Consider the following 14772-nt stretch of genomic DNA (forward strand, 5'->3'; position numbering starts at 1 on the left):
AAACCCGCCCACATGGCCCAAGATCTTTAACTTATGGTTATACCCTTCTTCACATACGGTTCTACACTGTCATTTTTTTGTGAGACAATAATTTAGATTTGTACCGAATATCAACAGACAATCTTGTGTCAGTAGTTGAACAGAGACTAACATTTTGAAATTAATTCAACCTATAATATAGCACAAATAAATCAACTTCATAAATGAAACATGCATAATAGTGTTTTGTATTGTGCTTTAATGAATGTTATGGAACTTGCCATTAGTAATTTACCGGTGAAGGCTTTAATCCCGCCCAAGTCGTGCGTCACGGGGCGTGGGTTGCCTTTCCCAGATAGATAACGAGCACACTGAGATGCCTCTTGGAGTAGCGAGGTGGAAGCCGGCAGCTTGGTTAGTACTATTTAAAAGACTATTTCCACTACAGTAACAGTAGTTTTTGGGGCAAGTGTTTGTGCTCTTAGGGTAAGTTTCAGGGTAACTGTTGTGAGCGCGCACAATGGCTGAGAAGATTAACATGGAGGAAGGGAAGGCATCAAACGGCGAGACTCACCTCGATGAGCCCCTGGCAAACGGACTGAACGTCCCCAAGCAGAGCAGTCCCGAGCCGCTGGCTCAGCGGGTGAAGAGGATAGTGATGGCCAACTTGCTGGTGATTCTCACCGTGGCCGGGGTCATCATCGGTGTTTTTATTGGACTCGGTGTGCGCAACGTGGCGTTGACGAGAACCCAGGTCATCTACATAGGTTTCCCCGGAGAGCTTCTCATCCGGCTGCTGAAAATGATCATTATCCCCCTCGTGGTTTGCAGTCTGGTGTCCGGGGCGGCCAGCATCGACCCTAAAGCCCTGGGCAAACTTGGCGGCTGGGCTATGCTCTTTTTCCTCGTCACCACCTTGATCGCCTCGTCCATCGGGGTCGTGATGGCTTTCATCCTTACACCAGGTGCGGTGTCAGTCGGGAAGCCCAAGGTACAAGGCTTGGACGACGACGTGCCTGCCGCTAAAGAAGTGATAGACTCCTTCTTAGATTTGATCAGGTGAGTGAACCCCCCCCCCCCCCCCCCCCCCCCAAGTACTGGCTCACCTACTGAGCCTTAAACACTCTTAACGAGTAGTTTAATTATGATGTTTAATTGTATGCGAATAATTGTTCATCACGGGTGTCAAACTTACAGCTAATCACACAGTAGCTGCTCAATTTTTCCAGTTAAAGATACAGCACACTTTGTACCACCTGTCTTGTCAGTTAACTTGGTTTCGAGATCCTAATATAAGAGGAAAAGGGAAATGTTAGTGGAAACAGTCAGCATTAACCACGTGTATTGTAAGTGCCGAACTCACTACCCGTGCTGTAATGGCAACAGTCAGTTGCATCATCTCGGAGAGGGTCAGTTAGCTCCTCGGGTCAGAAAGCCAGTTGTCGCGGACTCAGCCCAGAAGCGGACACGGTCCTTTTATTTATTTATTTATTTTAATTACTTAAAAGAATATTCTTTTCAAAATCTCTAAACATCAAATAGTTAATATTTCGCGTTTTGTCTTTGCTATATTAGCACTCTAACTACACGTGCGTGGGAGGGACAGTCCCGTTTGTAGAGAAAAAATAAAACGAACACGGTCCCGCTTATTTTACTCCGAGGGAGGGCTTTGTGACGAGTTTCAGAGGATTTCCGTTCTGCAATATCAGTTTGTTCTAGCCAGCTTGTGAAATAGGTTGCAGTTTATGGTTAGACCTTTTTTTTTTTTTTTTTTTAAGCTAAGTAAATGAAATGTGGTCTAACATGTCGCTGGTGTCAGAAACTGGCCCAGAGCCTTGCTGACCTTTTTTGCTCTTGGGAGTCACAGTATATTCCACCACACTGCTCTAAGCTTGTCTGCCTGGGAATCAGTATCATATATATCATATATCTCGTGTGTGTGTGTGTGTATAAGTATGATCAATGTGTCATATTCATGGGGCATTCATGTGCCACCTCATCTACTGAGAAATAAAAGGAAGCCAGAGTGCTCAAAGCGGGCAAACAATTGAGTCAGTGACGGAAATAGAGACATGTCAAAAATCCTCTGACGCTGTATCACACAGTTTGTTTTAAGAAACATCTTACCCAACAGGTTGCATGAGGTACATTTTTTCCCCTCTCTTACTCTTGCCCCATTTTTGATATTTATCCATTCCAAAGGAATAAAAAGTTGAAGTGTTTTGAACCTCATGCTTCGTTGTCAAGACTTTTACAAAAGTACACAGACAAACACTCACAGATATGAATTCAAACTTGCCCTCACTTGTTCACTTGCTTACATTTGCGACTCTTATTGCGTAATTCTGTCTGGTGAGTTTGAACATTCTTTGCAGTGCTCAGTGCTGCTATCCATGAATTATGGAATTGTGTACTTATAAAATCCAGGATTTTCCACCCCCTCCATCCCTCCTCCTCAGGCAGTGTGACTTAGCCCTGAAAACACCTCCTAAAAACACTTTATGCTGCCCAGAGCCAGTTTAGACACACAAGAGGTAAAGGGCAAAAAAACTTATCCATTCACAGATTAACATTGCTACCCTGATTTTTATCAGAGGTTCTTATGTAACCATATCCATAAGCTGCAACACAAGGGTCTGAGTTACAATACTCAGATGAGGTATTTAGCATTTGTCTGACTCTCATTCATGTTTAATGCCTGGGATGAATGAAAAGACCTTTGATCAAAGAGTTTACTTCTAGAATTAGTGCAACAGTCCATTTTATTGTTGGCTGATGACCCTGAATGCAGCATCTCACTACTGTTGTCCAGATTGATCTAGCTGCCTGCCTTTTGATGTGGAGGGGTGGGTTGGACAACAGCTTAGGAAAGTAATGTTTTTCTCGTGCAGGGCACCACACACATTTACACATTATCTTAATTGGACAGCAGGCGCCTCTCATTAGAGTGAGCCCTCTCAGTTGGTGTCCTGGTTAGTTTTACAACAAAAGACACTGAGGAACTTTGACTAAAGAGCTGTTCATCAAAGCGTAAAAATGGCCTGGTCATTGTTCAAAGACACGCACTGAGTCTGTTCAGTGCTTATTTGTCAATGTGTATACACACACACACTTAGAGAAACAGACCACATGCCAGGTTCAGCTTTGACTGGAGCCACTCCTACACATCCTTGTTGACATGTCTTATCTCCTGCCTTTTGTTTGTTTTCCCACTGTAAACCACACAGTCTACATTCACAGGTGACAGCTATCGATCAGTGCTAGCATCACCTCTGGATTTATTGACTATGTACAGTATTTGCCTTGATTAGTGACGTTAAATGCAAATATCATGGCACAAATACTTCTCAGTAGAGGTTTTACATATTGCCTGGATATTATTGGATATTTGTTTATCCATCATCCATACATCCACTCATTTATCTGACCCCTCCAGCATGTAGGATCATTAATTCTTTGCATCATTACATGTTAGGTAGGAATCTAATCATTTACTGTTCCACATAGAGGCGTTCTCTGCTTCCAGATCTGGGAAGTATAACAAAATGCTGGGCAGGCGTCATAGGAGTTAACCTCAAACAATGAGCCACCCATCGTAAAGGAAACACGCCCGCCCAATGGTGTGTGACAGTGCCGTGTTTGCCAGTTGTTGTCATACCATTTTTAGAAGGCTAATAAAAGCAGGGTTTTACTGTCTGTACGGCATATAACATCCTCTGCCTAGACCTAACACTGGGTTTGGGTAGAGGAAAAACTTAAAATAGGTTACTGAAAATACCTTATTTCTTTAAAGGGAACATGTTGTTAGTGTCAAGTAACATGGTGTGTTTTAGCAACAGGGGCTTCTTGTGAAAAATAAAACTGTAACGACCGGAAAGAAGTGAAACCCTTGCTGATGTGGTGGTTAGTGAATGGCTGTGACAGTTTCAAACTATGGTTTTTGGTTTTTTTTGTGTGTGTGTGTTATTCTGTGCAACAAGTGTACGCTTAACAAAACACCAGTAAGGAAGTGAACAGTTCTGAGTATAGGTGTACTGGCTCTGTGAAACATATATTCAAAACAAAATATCCTTAAATGGCTTACGGCTTAGGACACAACATAGATGGGTGGTCTGTGTCATATAGCGTCCCACAGAGCAAGAGTGATAGTAGGTAAATTACAGTGACCAGGCTCAGGTTTTGCAGTTTGACTATATAACATCTTTTTATCATGTGAAGCTGTTCTAAAATCAGGATTTAAACTAAATTGGAACATAATACAATAGGTTTTCTTCCTCTAGTCAGACTGTACCAGTCAATAGGAAAGCTTTGAATAAGACAGAAACATTTAAATATCTAGATAAAGTCTAAAGCCCGGCAGCCTTTTTGTCTTTTTGTTGTGGCTTTCTGGGTGACCAGAATTCAGCCTGTGATCCAGTTGCATGTTGCCCTGTCACACAGTCACATGATGTTTAATCCTGATGCACTATAGTTCCAATGAAAGGGAATGAATGGTTGGAAAGAGCTTGTGAAGTTAATGCCTTATTACTCTAAATCCATTACAGACAGCTGAGTACAGGGGTATCGGGGACGCATAGGTTTCATTAGTTCTTAGGAGATTTAATATGCAGTTGGACCTATGTACCAGTGCGTGTCTATGTGTTTGTACTTGTTAGCGGAGAGAAACTCCACAGCAGTAGAAATGGGGACACAAAGGGGAAGAAAAGGGGATTAATAGATAAATTCTCTCAGCTATTTCCACATGATCAACCTTGTGATTCTGTCTGCTTGAACCATCACTGTTGTCCAGAGGGCATAGCTGCTGTCTCTGCATGGCCGCTGGGGGTAGATCTTTGTAAAATAGAGTATTTTAGGTATAGTATGGTGCATAGTTGTTTGGTAGTTTGTTTAAACTCACCTGTGTGCTGCGCAAACAGGTTGGAGTTAATCAGAAATTATTATGAACTCGAAGGAGGCCAGTTTATGGCTTTACAGTGTGTTTGCCTTGTAAGCAAAGGTGCCCTTGCTTGGTGTACCCATTCATATAAGTGGTCAGGGTTGTTTCATGCAGTTGTCTGTGCAGATGGAGAAAGAACCAAACAAGGCCCAAGCACTTGTATTGTGTTCTTCTCTTTAGCTCCTAAACATGTAATTTTTCTCCTTCAAATTTCAGCTTTTTCTTTTTCATTGGATTTTTCCAAAGCATCTGGTACACACTCAGCAAAGGGAATTGACAGTGTTGTTGTATTTCTCCACAGAAACATTTTTCCCTCCAACCTGGTCTCTGCTGCTTTCCAATCAGTGAGTATTGGATCTTGAGTCTGTAATTTGACATAATTTTGATTTGAAATTGCATAAAGGAAATATTTAGATACTGACTGACTGAGTTTAATAAACTAACTGTGTATAACTTTCTTTCCTATCCAGTATGCAACCAGCTACAAGCTGGTTACAAAGAATGGCACAGATGGAAACCTCAGCGTCACAGTGGAGAAGGTGAGCGAAGTGAATTAGCTATCTTGTTGTGTCCATGTAGTGTCAACTGATGTAGATCTGTTTGTCCTCATTGTGTTTTTCATATACATGTCTGTGTGTCTCTAGGTGCCCTTTGGAACAGACCAGGATGGCATGAATATTCTTGGTCTGGTAGTGTTTGCCATTGTGTTTGGTGTAGCTTTAAGGAAGCTGGGAGAGGAAGGAGAGATCCTCATCAAATTCTTCAACTCCTTCAATGAGGCCACCATGGTGCTTGTCTCCTGGATCATGTGGTAAGGAAAGAAGAGATCCGGATGAATCTCATTTGATCACTGAATATGAGAGGCCTTTTGTCTGTGTGCTTTGTTCCAGACCCATAAACTACAGTGTTGTACTGTCCCTCCCCTTTCTCTCTCTTGACCGCGCTTCCTGTCTCTCCTCAGGTACGCTCCCCTTGGTATCATGTTCCTCGTAGCTGGCAAGATCGTTGAGATGGAGGACGTTGGCACACTGTTTGCCAGTCTGGGAAAATATATAGCCTGCTGTATCATTGGACATGCCATCCATGGCTTTCTTGTGCTGCCCGCCATTTACTTCTTCATTACAAGGAAGAACCCATACAAATTTCTCTGGGGTATATTCACAGCTCTAGCAACAGCCTTCGGAACAAGCTCCAGGTAATAAATTCATAGCTGCTTATTTCAGTCTCTGGTTGTTAAATATCATATACTGAGGTCCTCCTGCTCTACAGTGCACTTGCATCTCCCCACAAACACACATCCGCATACCTTTTCACCTTCATACACTCACACATCCCTTATTTCTTGCTTTTTTAGCTCTGCCACCCTGCCTCTGATGATGAAGTGCGTGGAGGAAAATAACGGCGTATCCAAGCACATCAGCCGCTTTATCCTGCCCATCGGAGCAACAGTCAACATGGACGGAGCTGCTCTCTTCCAGTGTGTGGCTGCAGTTTTCATCGCTCAGCTGAACAACACTCCCCTTAACTTCATCCAAGTCATTACCATCCTGTAAGTCCTAAACCACTGAAACACATCCACAGATACACAACTGAACTAAATAATACGTCTGATTTTACAATCACTTCACATATTAGGTAACTGAATACAACTATAATTGGTATAAAGTTATATACACACTTTAATGTTTGTGAAAATGCAGTTTAAAATTTGATTTGCTCCATCGGTGTCTTACTACGTCATCTTCCGTCCGTTTTGTGTTAGTGTGACAGCTACAGCATCGAGTGTTGGAGCAGCAGGTATACCTGCCGGTGGTGTGTTGACCCTAGCTATCATCCTGGAGGCAGTAGGACTGCCTACCAATGATATCTCTCTTATCTTGGCTGTTGACTGGCTTGTGTGAGTATACAATATACCGGTTGTAAAATATTCCAAATATTCAAACCTAAACATACTATGCTTCCTGACACGTTCACTTCTTTCCACGCAACAGGTCTAAATCTCTTTCTGAGGAAGTTTGTTAAATATAATATTAAAATTGCTTGTCATCCACTCTGTGTTCCTTTAGTGATCGTACCTGCACAGTGCTGAATGTAGAGGGAGATGCCTTTGGAGCTGGTCTCCTACAGTTCTTTGTTGACCGTACATCCAAACAAGAGGCAGGAGCAGAGCTGAGCGAGATCAGGCTGGAAGGTGAACCATCAGCTGCTGAACCCGAAAACTCGCCGCTCATTGAGAAGCGAGGTGGTAGGGACAATGCGAAGACAGCGCTGTCTGGTGAAAAAGAGTCTGTTATGTAAACCATTTGCTGACACCATCAAGAGCCTCCGTGCTTATTTGACACTCCTGAAACCTGAGGTTCAAACCCCCTTTTTCTTTTTCTTTTTTTTCCCCCCCTTGCCACAAAGAAAAGAGTACAAGGAGAGAGGCTGGACATGCACACTACAATGCAAAGAAAAACTCTATCCTCAACACTTTTCCCCTACTACTAAAAAGTTGTAGGGCAGATTCAAAATCCATGTTATGCACACTGACTTTGGTTTGATTTTGGAAGGGCAGTATTGAACATTAGTCTAGCTGCTGTGTTGACTCAAACTGATGTTATATTCAGTCAACCCTCATCAGTTTTAAAGTCAGAAGTTTATCATGTGACCAAGTGTGTATCTACCAGGTGTTCATTAGCCATCTGTAAATTTATCATGTGACCAATATATGCGTCCACTGGGATGTCAAATGGCTGGACCAGTGACCCCCTGTAAAATGTAGTAAGTAAGTAATGCCAGATCTAATGTCACAAATATAAAGAAATGTTACATTCATAGATGATGTTGAAAAGGAAATTACATGCTAACCCTAACCCTAATGCATTTACCTATTGGTCTATTGTTGCCACTTTGTCACAAGTCATTTACTCTTGTATCGCTGAACTTGCCTTTTACAAACCCCTCTATTGCTACTCTTCACCTTTTTAATACCTACTCCCTGGTGGAAAACATGAAAATTTCTGACTTTAAAAGTTCACAAAGACCACCATACAGCTTGCTATACCCGGCTTTATAGCAAGCTGTATTATCACAAGATAGTTTTCATATTTCATATTCCCCATCTGGAATTCTATATCTTCAAAATGGTTTTGTTAAGTGGTTTGTTTGTTTAATGTTTAATGTAATTTCAATCTTCCCATGCAGGAAAATCACTAATAAGGATCATATGTGTTGTAACTGTATCAGTACATGTTTTAGATATAAACCTACCTTGTTTGTGCACTTTAATGTATATGATTATGGCCACGTTCATGCAGATTTCATCTAACGTATTTATAGATCTCTTGTTTATGATTTGTAAAAGCAAATGGGACAGTAGCTATATTATATATATATATATTAACTATATTCCATATAGTCTGCATAAAAATGGCTGTGATAATATATGACAAGCACAAACATTTGTTCTTTTTGTAGGCTTCAGTTAGGCTTCAAGAATTTTATTAGTCTCTTACTGTGTCTTTGGTTGCTCCCAGCCAATGGTTCTCTTATGTACAATGCCTTTCTCATGATGGAAAAAAGCAATACACTTGTAAGACCTGTGCTCAAGATTATATTTATACTCCGAAGAACACCAAATGAAATTATATCCTCAGTAATGTCCCAAAGCTGAATGAAGGACCTTTTTCTCAAGGACTCACACTATGTCAACATGCCTGGAGATGTGCACAAATTGACCTCCAAGCATTTCTGCCTCTAAAGATGGACAGACATCAGTGCTATGGCAGGCAATATAACCTCAGGTTTACCTTTTGCTTGAAGACTGTCCTTCAGCTGCTCTTTAATTCTCTGAGACCAAAAATCACACTGACTCAGCAAACAGACTCCTGATGACACTGATATTTCAAGGGAGATGTGTCTTTTTTTTTTTTTTTTAATTATTATTTAATTAATTTTTTATTATGGCTTCCATTTTACCCATGTTGTAACTCTGTGTAGGTCCCAGCATCTTAACAAGGCACAAATGGGTTGTAAAGCAGTGTGTGACGAGAAGGACTGTTCCCTGATGTTGTAAAAAGTGTGATATGACTGCATGTGGTGTGTACGCGACAAAAAACCTTCCACTACAAGGATGTCTCTATATTGTAAAAGTAGCAGCAGTGGATTGTCACGTAGTTTTGACTGTAGAGGCCTGAAGACCTGAAGGACTTAAGAGAAAGGGTATGTCTCAACTTAAATCTATCTATTTTGTGGCTGTAAGGACCATAAACATGGAATACTGGTTTTATGAGCTCTACTCCTCCTTGTATGTTTGATAATTATTCATTATAATTCATATTTATTTCTCTAATCAAAATCCAAAGCATTTTTTGCCCGTTTTGGCTTTTTTTTTTTTTTGCCAGTTTCAAGTCTTCTTGTAATAAATGGTTGGAGGTATTTTTATTTTTATTGTTTTAAATGTTCATTTTATTTTGGTCTTATTTTCAATTTGTGTGTATGAGTCTAAACTCTGTGTGTAGAAGGTGCTTCCATTTGGTGATTTTTCTTTTGCAGTTTGGCAGTGGGCATTTAGGAAACTTCAAGACTTGAGATGTGGGGTTTAATAGAGATGACTTGTTTTGGTTGTACTCCAGAATAATACTGTCTATTTTCTAATGAGTAACTGTAAACTTGCACTAATGAATGTTTATCTCTTCCATCCATATCATCTTTAACTGTTTAAACTCTACCAAATAACTGGGGAATATGGTACTAATGTTATATACAAAGTTTATAAGCAATACCTTTGCAATGGGTATTTTTTATCAGCTTTATTTTGTGCTAGTTTTGCAGTATTTCCCATTATGTTACTCCATGGATTCATTGCAGGCCTGAGGTTATTTCTAAAGTCTTAAATGTAATAATTCCTAAAACATTAAGCACTGCCTCAAAACAGCTATTGTGTTCCAGCTTCTACTTTATGCTGTTTTTGTGTTGGGTTGTAAAGATGTTATCATTCCTCTCAGATCTTTCACCATATGGTCTCATCCGGTCATAGTGTTGTGTGTATGTGCATGGTAGTTGAAATGATTTTATTACAGTGGGGTTATGTTTCAAAGAACCTTCCCGGTTCAAATCTGAATGCAATTTCAGCAGGTTTAAACAGTAAAGGCCTTTTTTAAAAAAAAAATTTGGCTGTGTTTTGGCTTTTTTTTTTTTTTTTTTTTTAAACAACCTACCCTGCATGTTTTTACCTTACTCACTGTAGTGACTAGCAGCAAGGGCTTCATTCAGCAAATCAAAAAAGACTTTGTGGCTGTATGAACACTCTACAGCTCTGTCACAGTCAGCCACCTCCAGATGTCACTCTGTGGTAGAATGCAAGAGGGAAGACATACTTAGAATGCACAGAGATCCTTTATGTCTTTACATCCAAAAATAACCATGCATAGCCTCTCGGAGGTATACCGGGTGCGTATCTAATTACCAGGCCATAAATGAACAATGCTGTTCATCTATTGGTAAGTAAGAAGAATGTTACCAGACCTCGAGGAATACAACATCTGAATTATCAACGGGAAAGGCAGTTATTGTTAAATTCAGCCCTTTCTGGTTGAGTGGGATAAGGAACTGTTTACATCACTGGGCCAGTCTGTGACAAACAACAAACAAGTGAGCTGCATTCCTGTAACGTGACATTCCTGTTTGCCCTGTCATAAAATCCTCCACCCCCTGAGCTCCTGCCATATGGCAGACAAGTGGAGGCCACATAGTGCAGGGGCTTAGGAGTTACAAGTAATAATTAGGTGTGCTGTGCCTCCTAGTGTTCAAGAGGGAGTGCTGCAACCATTGTACATTTTCTGCTAACAGTCTTAGAAACCATGAATAAGGACGTGAAACTGTTCCAATTCTTTTATTTTACCAGTAAATGAAATGGAGCGGTACCTCGATACATCTCACACAAGTAACAACACTACAGGAATCATGTGGTATCCGCAGGGAACTGGTGTGTTTTAAAATGTTTTCTTCAAATAATCTGAATTGAAATTCCATTTCAGTCAATACATAATCAATGCTCAGTTATAACACGCATAACTGAGCAAAGGGTTAATATTCATTTACAACTTCAGCCATATTTGTATGTTTTTAACAGACTGCTAAGGCCTGATAAAGCAACACTTCATCTTCATGCCGACAATAACAGGATGAATGAGTGGGTTTCATTTCACCATACTGAAATTTTACAAACCACACTCTAGTTGTAGAGGGTACCAAACATCAATATATATAACATTCATTCATTAACTGTGCAAAACTGAATCAGTGCAAAACAATACAACAGTCAAGAAATGTATAAAACACCTGTTAGGGCAAAGCCACTTATTTAACACAAATAATTCTGTACAATATCTTAAACCCTGCTTAAGATAATGTAAACTGAAACTTTCAACAAGAAACCAAAATCAGTTTCATTTAAAAATATTTATCATGTTTACAGCAGTCATATTTATTCTTTACTGTACAACACATACAGATTTAGTACACCATGTAGTAAAAGCAGTCTTTCTTTAAGGTATACCTGATGTCAATGCAATGCACTAGTAAATGGATTTAAAATTTTCAAGCGTTCATACCGTTTGCAAACAAAATCCTGCGACTCACAAAGAATGAAAAGGCAACATTAGACTAAACAGTTAAATACTGATAATGGGGAGAAAATTTGACCAGACATACTACTACTTATACTGTATTCTACTGTTATAGTTGTGGTAAATGGCAAATGCAGTAATTTTGGCACTGTATTAGTTTCCAGGTATCATCTTTCAGGCTGTTTTTTTTTTTGAAAAAAAGCTGAGTTACATGTATTGCTAAGTAAACAAATACAGTATGACATAAAAAAAAGGCTTATGAGTTTCTATTATCTCTATAATTTGCTTCTCTCCAGCCTCTTTTTTGAAGGGTTGGGATACTGGGGGTTCTCAATTACCCCTTCTCCAAATTTGAGCTCCAAGAATGCCCGGTGGTTGTTAGGGCCATAGGCAGTGATGCCAGCAAAGGGCATGGGCACCAGAGGCTGCAGGAAGTGCTCTGGGAACTCCACATCTTGTTTGTGCTCCGTCCATGTGTCCTTTGTCATGACGCCATTACGTGGATAGAATGGCCACAGGTCAACATGGAGGTGGTTGGCCTCGCTGTACTGTACTCTGTAGAAGTCTCCCTCCACTGCGCGCTCCCAGACATAGCCGTTAGCATCCACAAGAGAGCCTGAGTCCAGGTTCTTCAAGTGATCACAGTTGGGTACATCTTCCAGGTAGATGCCCAGGTCCACATCGTAATCCCATGGGATGATGTCTTGATGGCGGACAGCTCCCAAGAGAGTCCCCCCCTCTAGCCAGTAGCGCACACCTGAGCTCTCCAGGATGTTGATAACATACTTGGTGGTTTCCCTTAGAGCTCGCAGACAGCAGGGAGGTGTCCAGCGATCCAGATAAAGGTAGTCTGGAGTGTCATCCTGCACAGTGCCAAAGCAGCGAGGCGTCTCTTTACTGCAGCCATACCACTGTTCCTTCCCATCAGGCAGCAGCAGACGTTTCAGACCAAAGCTCCTCATGAGCTTCCCGGTGGTGTCCTTCAGTCGAGTGTCGGCCTTCCACTGGTTGTGAGCGGAGCTGAAGAGGGGCCTGTGGTTTGCAGAGAAACAGGGGCTCTCCAGCAGCTTGACCTTCCAACCTCTTAAGGCAGTCTGAACAAAGAGCGAGGAGAAGAGGGGCCGCCCCAGAGGGACAGAGAGGTTAAAAAGATCCTCAGTACGAATTAGGACAACTGCATCACCCTGTAAAGCCGTACACACACTCCCGCTGCTTCCAGATGCAGCCAGCGTGTAGGTGGCTGTCCACTCTCTGAGGTTCACCCGCAGGTGAAGACACTGCACAGCCGATCGAGCCAGCACTGGTGCAGCTACCAGCCTCACAGGCCCTCCCCCCTCACCTTCCAACTCCCTGATCAGCCTCTCAATAGCCCGAGGTTGCTCAAGCTCCACCCCATCAGGCACCAGCAGAACAAACTCTGTCTGGACATGGAACTCTGGCCTGTGAGCTTGTGGAGGTTGGTCTGGGTTGGGGGAGAGCACTAGAAGCCGTGCCCCCTCTGGAAGCACCAGAGGAGGGTACGGAGACGTGTCAGCCACAGCCAGAAAGGGAAGCTCAGGTCTCTGACGAAGGAAGGAATTAGCCACATCCCCAACATAATTCTCAAAGTTTTCAAACTCCCGAAGAAGAACAGTCACACGTGGGGCACGACTGTGTCCCTCCACTCCAACCACTCCCGGCTCACCTCCAGCGCCTACAAGTAACCCCAGGCCTCCCCCGAGACCAGAGGCTGGTAGGACAGCCCTCCTTGTAGCCCTGCCAAGTTCTTTCCTCTTCTCCATCATTTGCTGCTGGGCCCGGGACACATAGTAGAGAATGAGGAGGTTGAGGATGATGGCGCCAGTTAACAGGCCCTGGCAGAAACTGATACGCATGGCAACTAATGTTTACCTTCCAGTTTCTCTCAGGAGCAAAATTTAAGTTTCAATCAGGAAATCCAGTAGTGGATCTGAGGTCCCCATTAGTGTAGCAGTAGAGGAATGAGAGATGAAGACAACCTGTGAAAGAAAGAAAAAAAAATGTGATGCAGTAATTGTGTTTTGCTTGTAACACCACAAGCTTATACGCACGTAAGAACTTTATAATGCAATCTGAATTAAAATGACACAAAGGGCAGTTGAAACTACTTTGATTTCTGACAGCTTGTTTTGAAATCGGTTACTTTAAATGTAAAAGTAGGTCAGCCATAGCTCCATGCAAGGGTTCCTTTTAAAATTTAAACATGGCTAGCTGCAGTATCAATCGATAAAAAAACAGGCTGCTAAAATTCAAGACTACAACTCACCGTAATTTAGATCTATTTATTACATTCTTTTCAAGAAAGTCGTCTGCAGGAAGCAGCCTATCACATCATGCATTTGTTATTAGAAGCTTTAGCAACGTTAAGCCCATTAACCTGTACTGTATATGGTTTTCATGGTGGTCCATCTCAGCCAGCTCTGGTAACATAGGAGCAAACCTGGTTGAATCGGGAGCAACAAAGACAGATATCAATCTGCACTGCTAGATAATGTTTTTGTTGTTGTGGTCGAAACCGAGCCTCCAAGACTAAGAGGGAAAACCCACAACTAAGCCCACAGAAAACGCATCAAAATATTTCTATGCCGCCTCACACAAGCTCAGCCATGAAAACCAACTAGGAGATTTTACCATCTGTGTTGCCCGCAGTAAAAACAAAGAGACTTCCGGATAGCATCCTTCAGAGTAAAAGCTCTGAACGCTATCTTGCAAAAGCTTGGTTCTTCGAACATAGACAACAAAAAAAAATATCAGATTTTGCACACAAAAACGGCATCAGCTGCATATAAAATAATCCTGGGCTGAATACTATCATTTAATCTGTGCCCTTTCATAAGGGTCTGCAACAGCATTGTGCTGTTATTGTGCCACAGAAATGTATGTATTTCATGTACTGTATGTGCTTTTTGCTTTTGTGCTTCTGCTTTGCATGTCTGAGTTAGTGTCTTATAGTGCAGCACAATGTTATCTAATTGAGGTCTTATTTCTATTAACATTAATATTCCCTATGTCATTTCTTAAGTATTTTGTAAGCATTACGTGCTTCTGTGCTGCATATTTTAAACAGTACCTGAAACTTTTGTAAAATTGTGTAAATTAAGTTTTTTACTGTCAGTATGATTCAATTCTCTTTTCACTCTTGCACTGCATGCTTATAAATGGTCTAAATATATTTGCAAATTTGATCTTATACTGTCATATTCTGTTTTTAGTATCACCTTTGTAACA

The 14772-nt window shown here is 41.4% G+C and overlaps 2 protein-coding genes across 3 annotated transcripts; one reads left to right on the forward strand and one right to left on the reverse strand.

Annotated features, from left to right (window-relative positions):
• The first annotated feature begins 356 nt into the window (after positions 1-356).
• slc1a5 (solute carrier family 1 member 5) lies at positions 357-9678 on the forward strand. Its single transcript, XM_041046540.1, has 8 exons — positions 357-1038; positions 5217-5259; positions 5386-5454; positions 5560-5726; positions 5877-6110; positions 6270-6464; positions 6678-6812; positions 6982-9678. The coding sequence occupies exons 1-8, from the start codon at positions 500-502 to the stop codon at positions 7211-7213; spliced, it is 1614 nt and encodes a 537-aa protein (XP_040902474.1). The 5' UTR covers positions 357-499; the 3' UTR covers positions 7214-9678.
• Positions 9679-10785: 1107 nt separating this feature from the next.
• LOC121187343 (fukutin related protein) lies at positions 10786-14144 on the reverse strand. 2 transcript variants are annotated; one of them, XM_041046542.1, is made up of 2 exons: positions 13922-14144; positions 10786-13523 (listed from the first exon to the last, which is right to left on the reverse strand). In XM_041046542.1, exon 2 carries the CDS (start codon positions 13398-13400, stop codon positions 11802-11804), a length of 1599 nt encoding a protein of 532 aa, XP_040902476.1. In that variant the 5' UTR covers positions 13401-13523; positions 13922-14144; the 3' UTR covers positions 10786-11801. The 2 variants fall into 2 exon arrangements, with proteins under 2 accessions (XP_040902476.1, XP_040902475.1); XM_041046541.1 differs by having other exon boundaries at positions 13811-14144.
• Positions 14145-14772: the final 628 nt, after the last annotated feature.

The sequence above is a fragment of the Toxotes jaculatrix genome, chromosome 9, assembly GCF_017976425.1.
Source record: "Toxotes jaculatrix isolate fToxJac2 chromosome 9, fToxJac2.pri, whole genome shotgun sequence".
Lineage (NCBI taxonomy): Eukaryota > Metazoa > Chordata > Actinopteri > Toxotidae > Toxotes > Toxotes jaculatrix.

What these genes read in the sequence shown, in the direction of transcription:
- LOC121187343 (XM_041046542.1), bottom strand. Translation starts at nt 13,400, where the DNA reads ATGCGTATCAGTTTCTGCCAGGGCCTGTTAACTGGCGCCATCATCCTC.
- slc1a5 (XM_041046540.1), top strand. Translation starts at nt 500, where the DNA reads ATGGCTGAGAAGATTAACATGGAGGAAGGGAAGGCATCAAACGGCGAG. An exon ending in TCCTTCTTAGATTTGATCAG is followed by an intron (nt 1,039 to 5,216) that starts GTGAGTGAACCC and finishes ATTTCTCCACAG; the next exon opens with AAACATTTTTCCCTCCAACC. An exon ending in CTTGTCTCCTGGATCATGTG is followed by an intron (nt 5,727 to 5,876) that starts GTAAGGAAAGAA and finishes GTCTCTCCTCAG; the next exon opens with GTACGCTCCCCTTGGTATCA.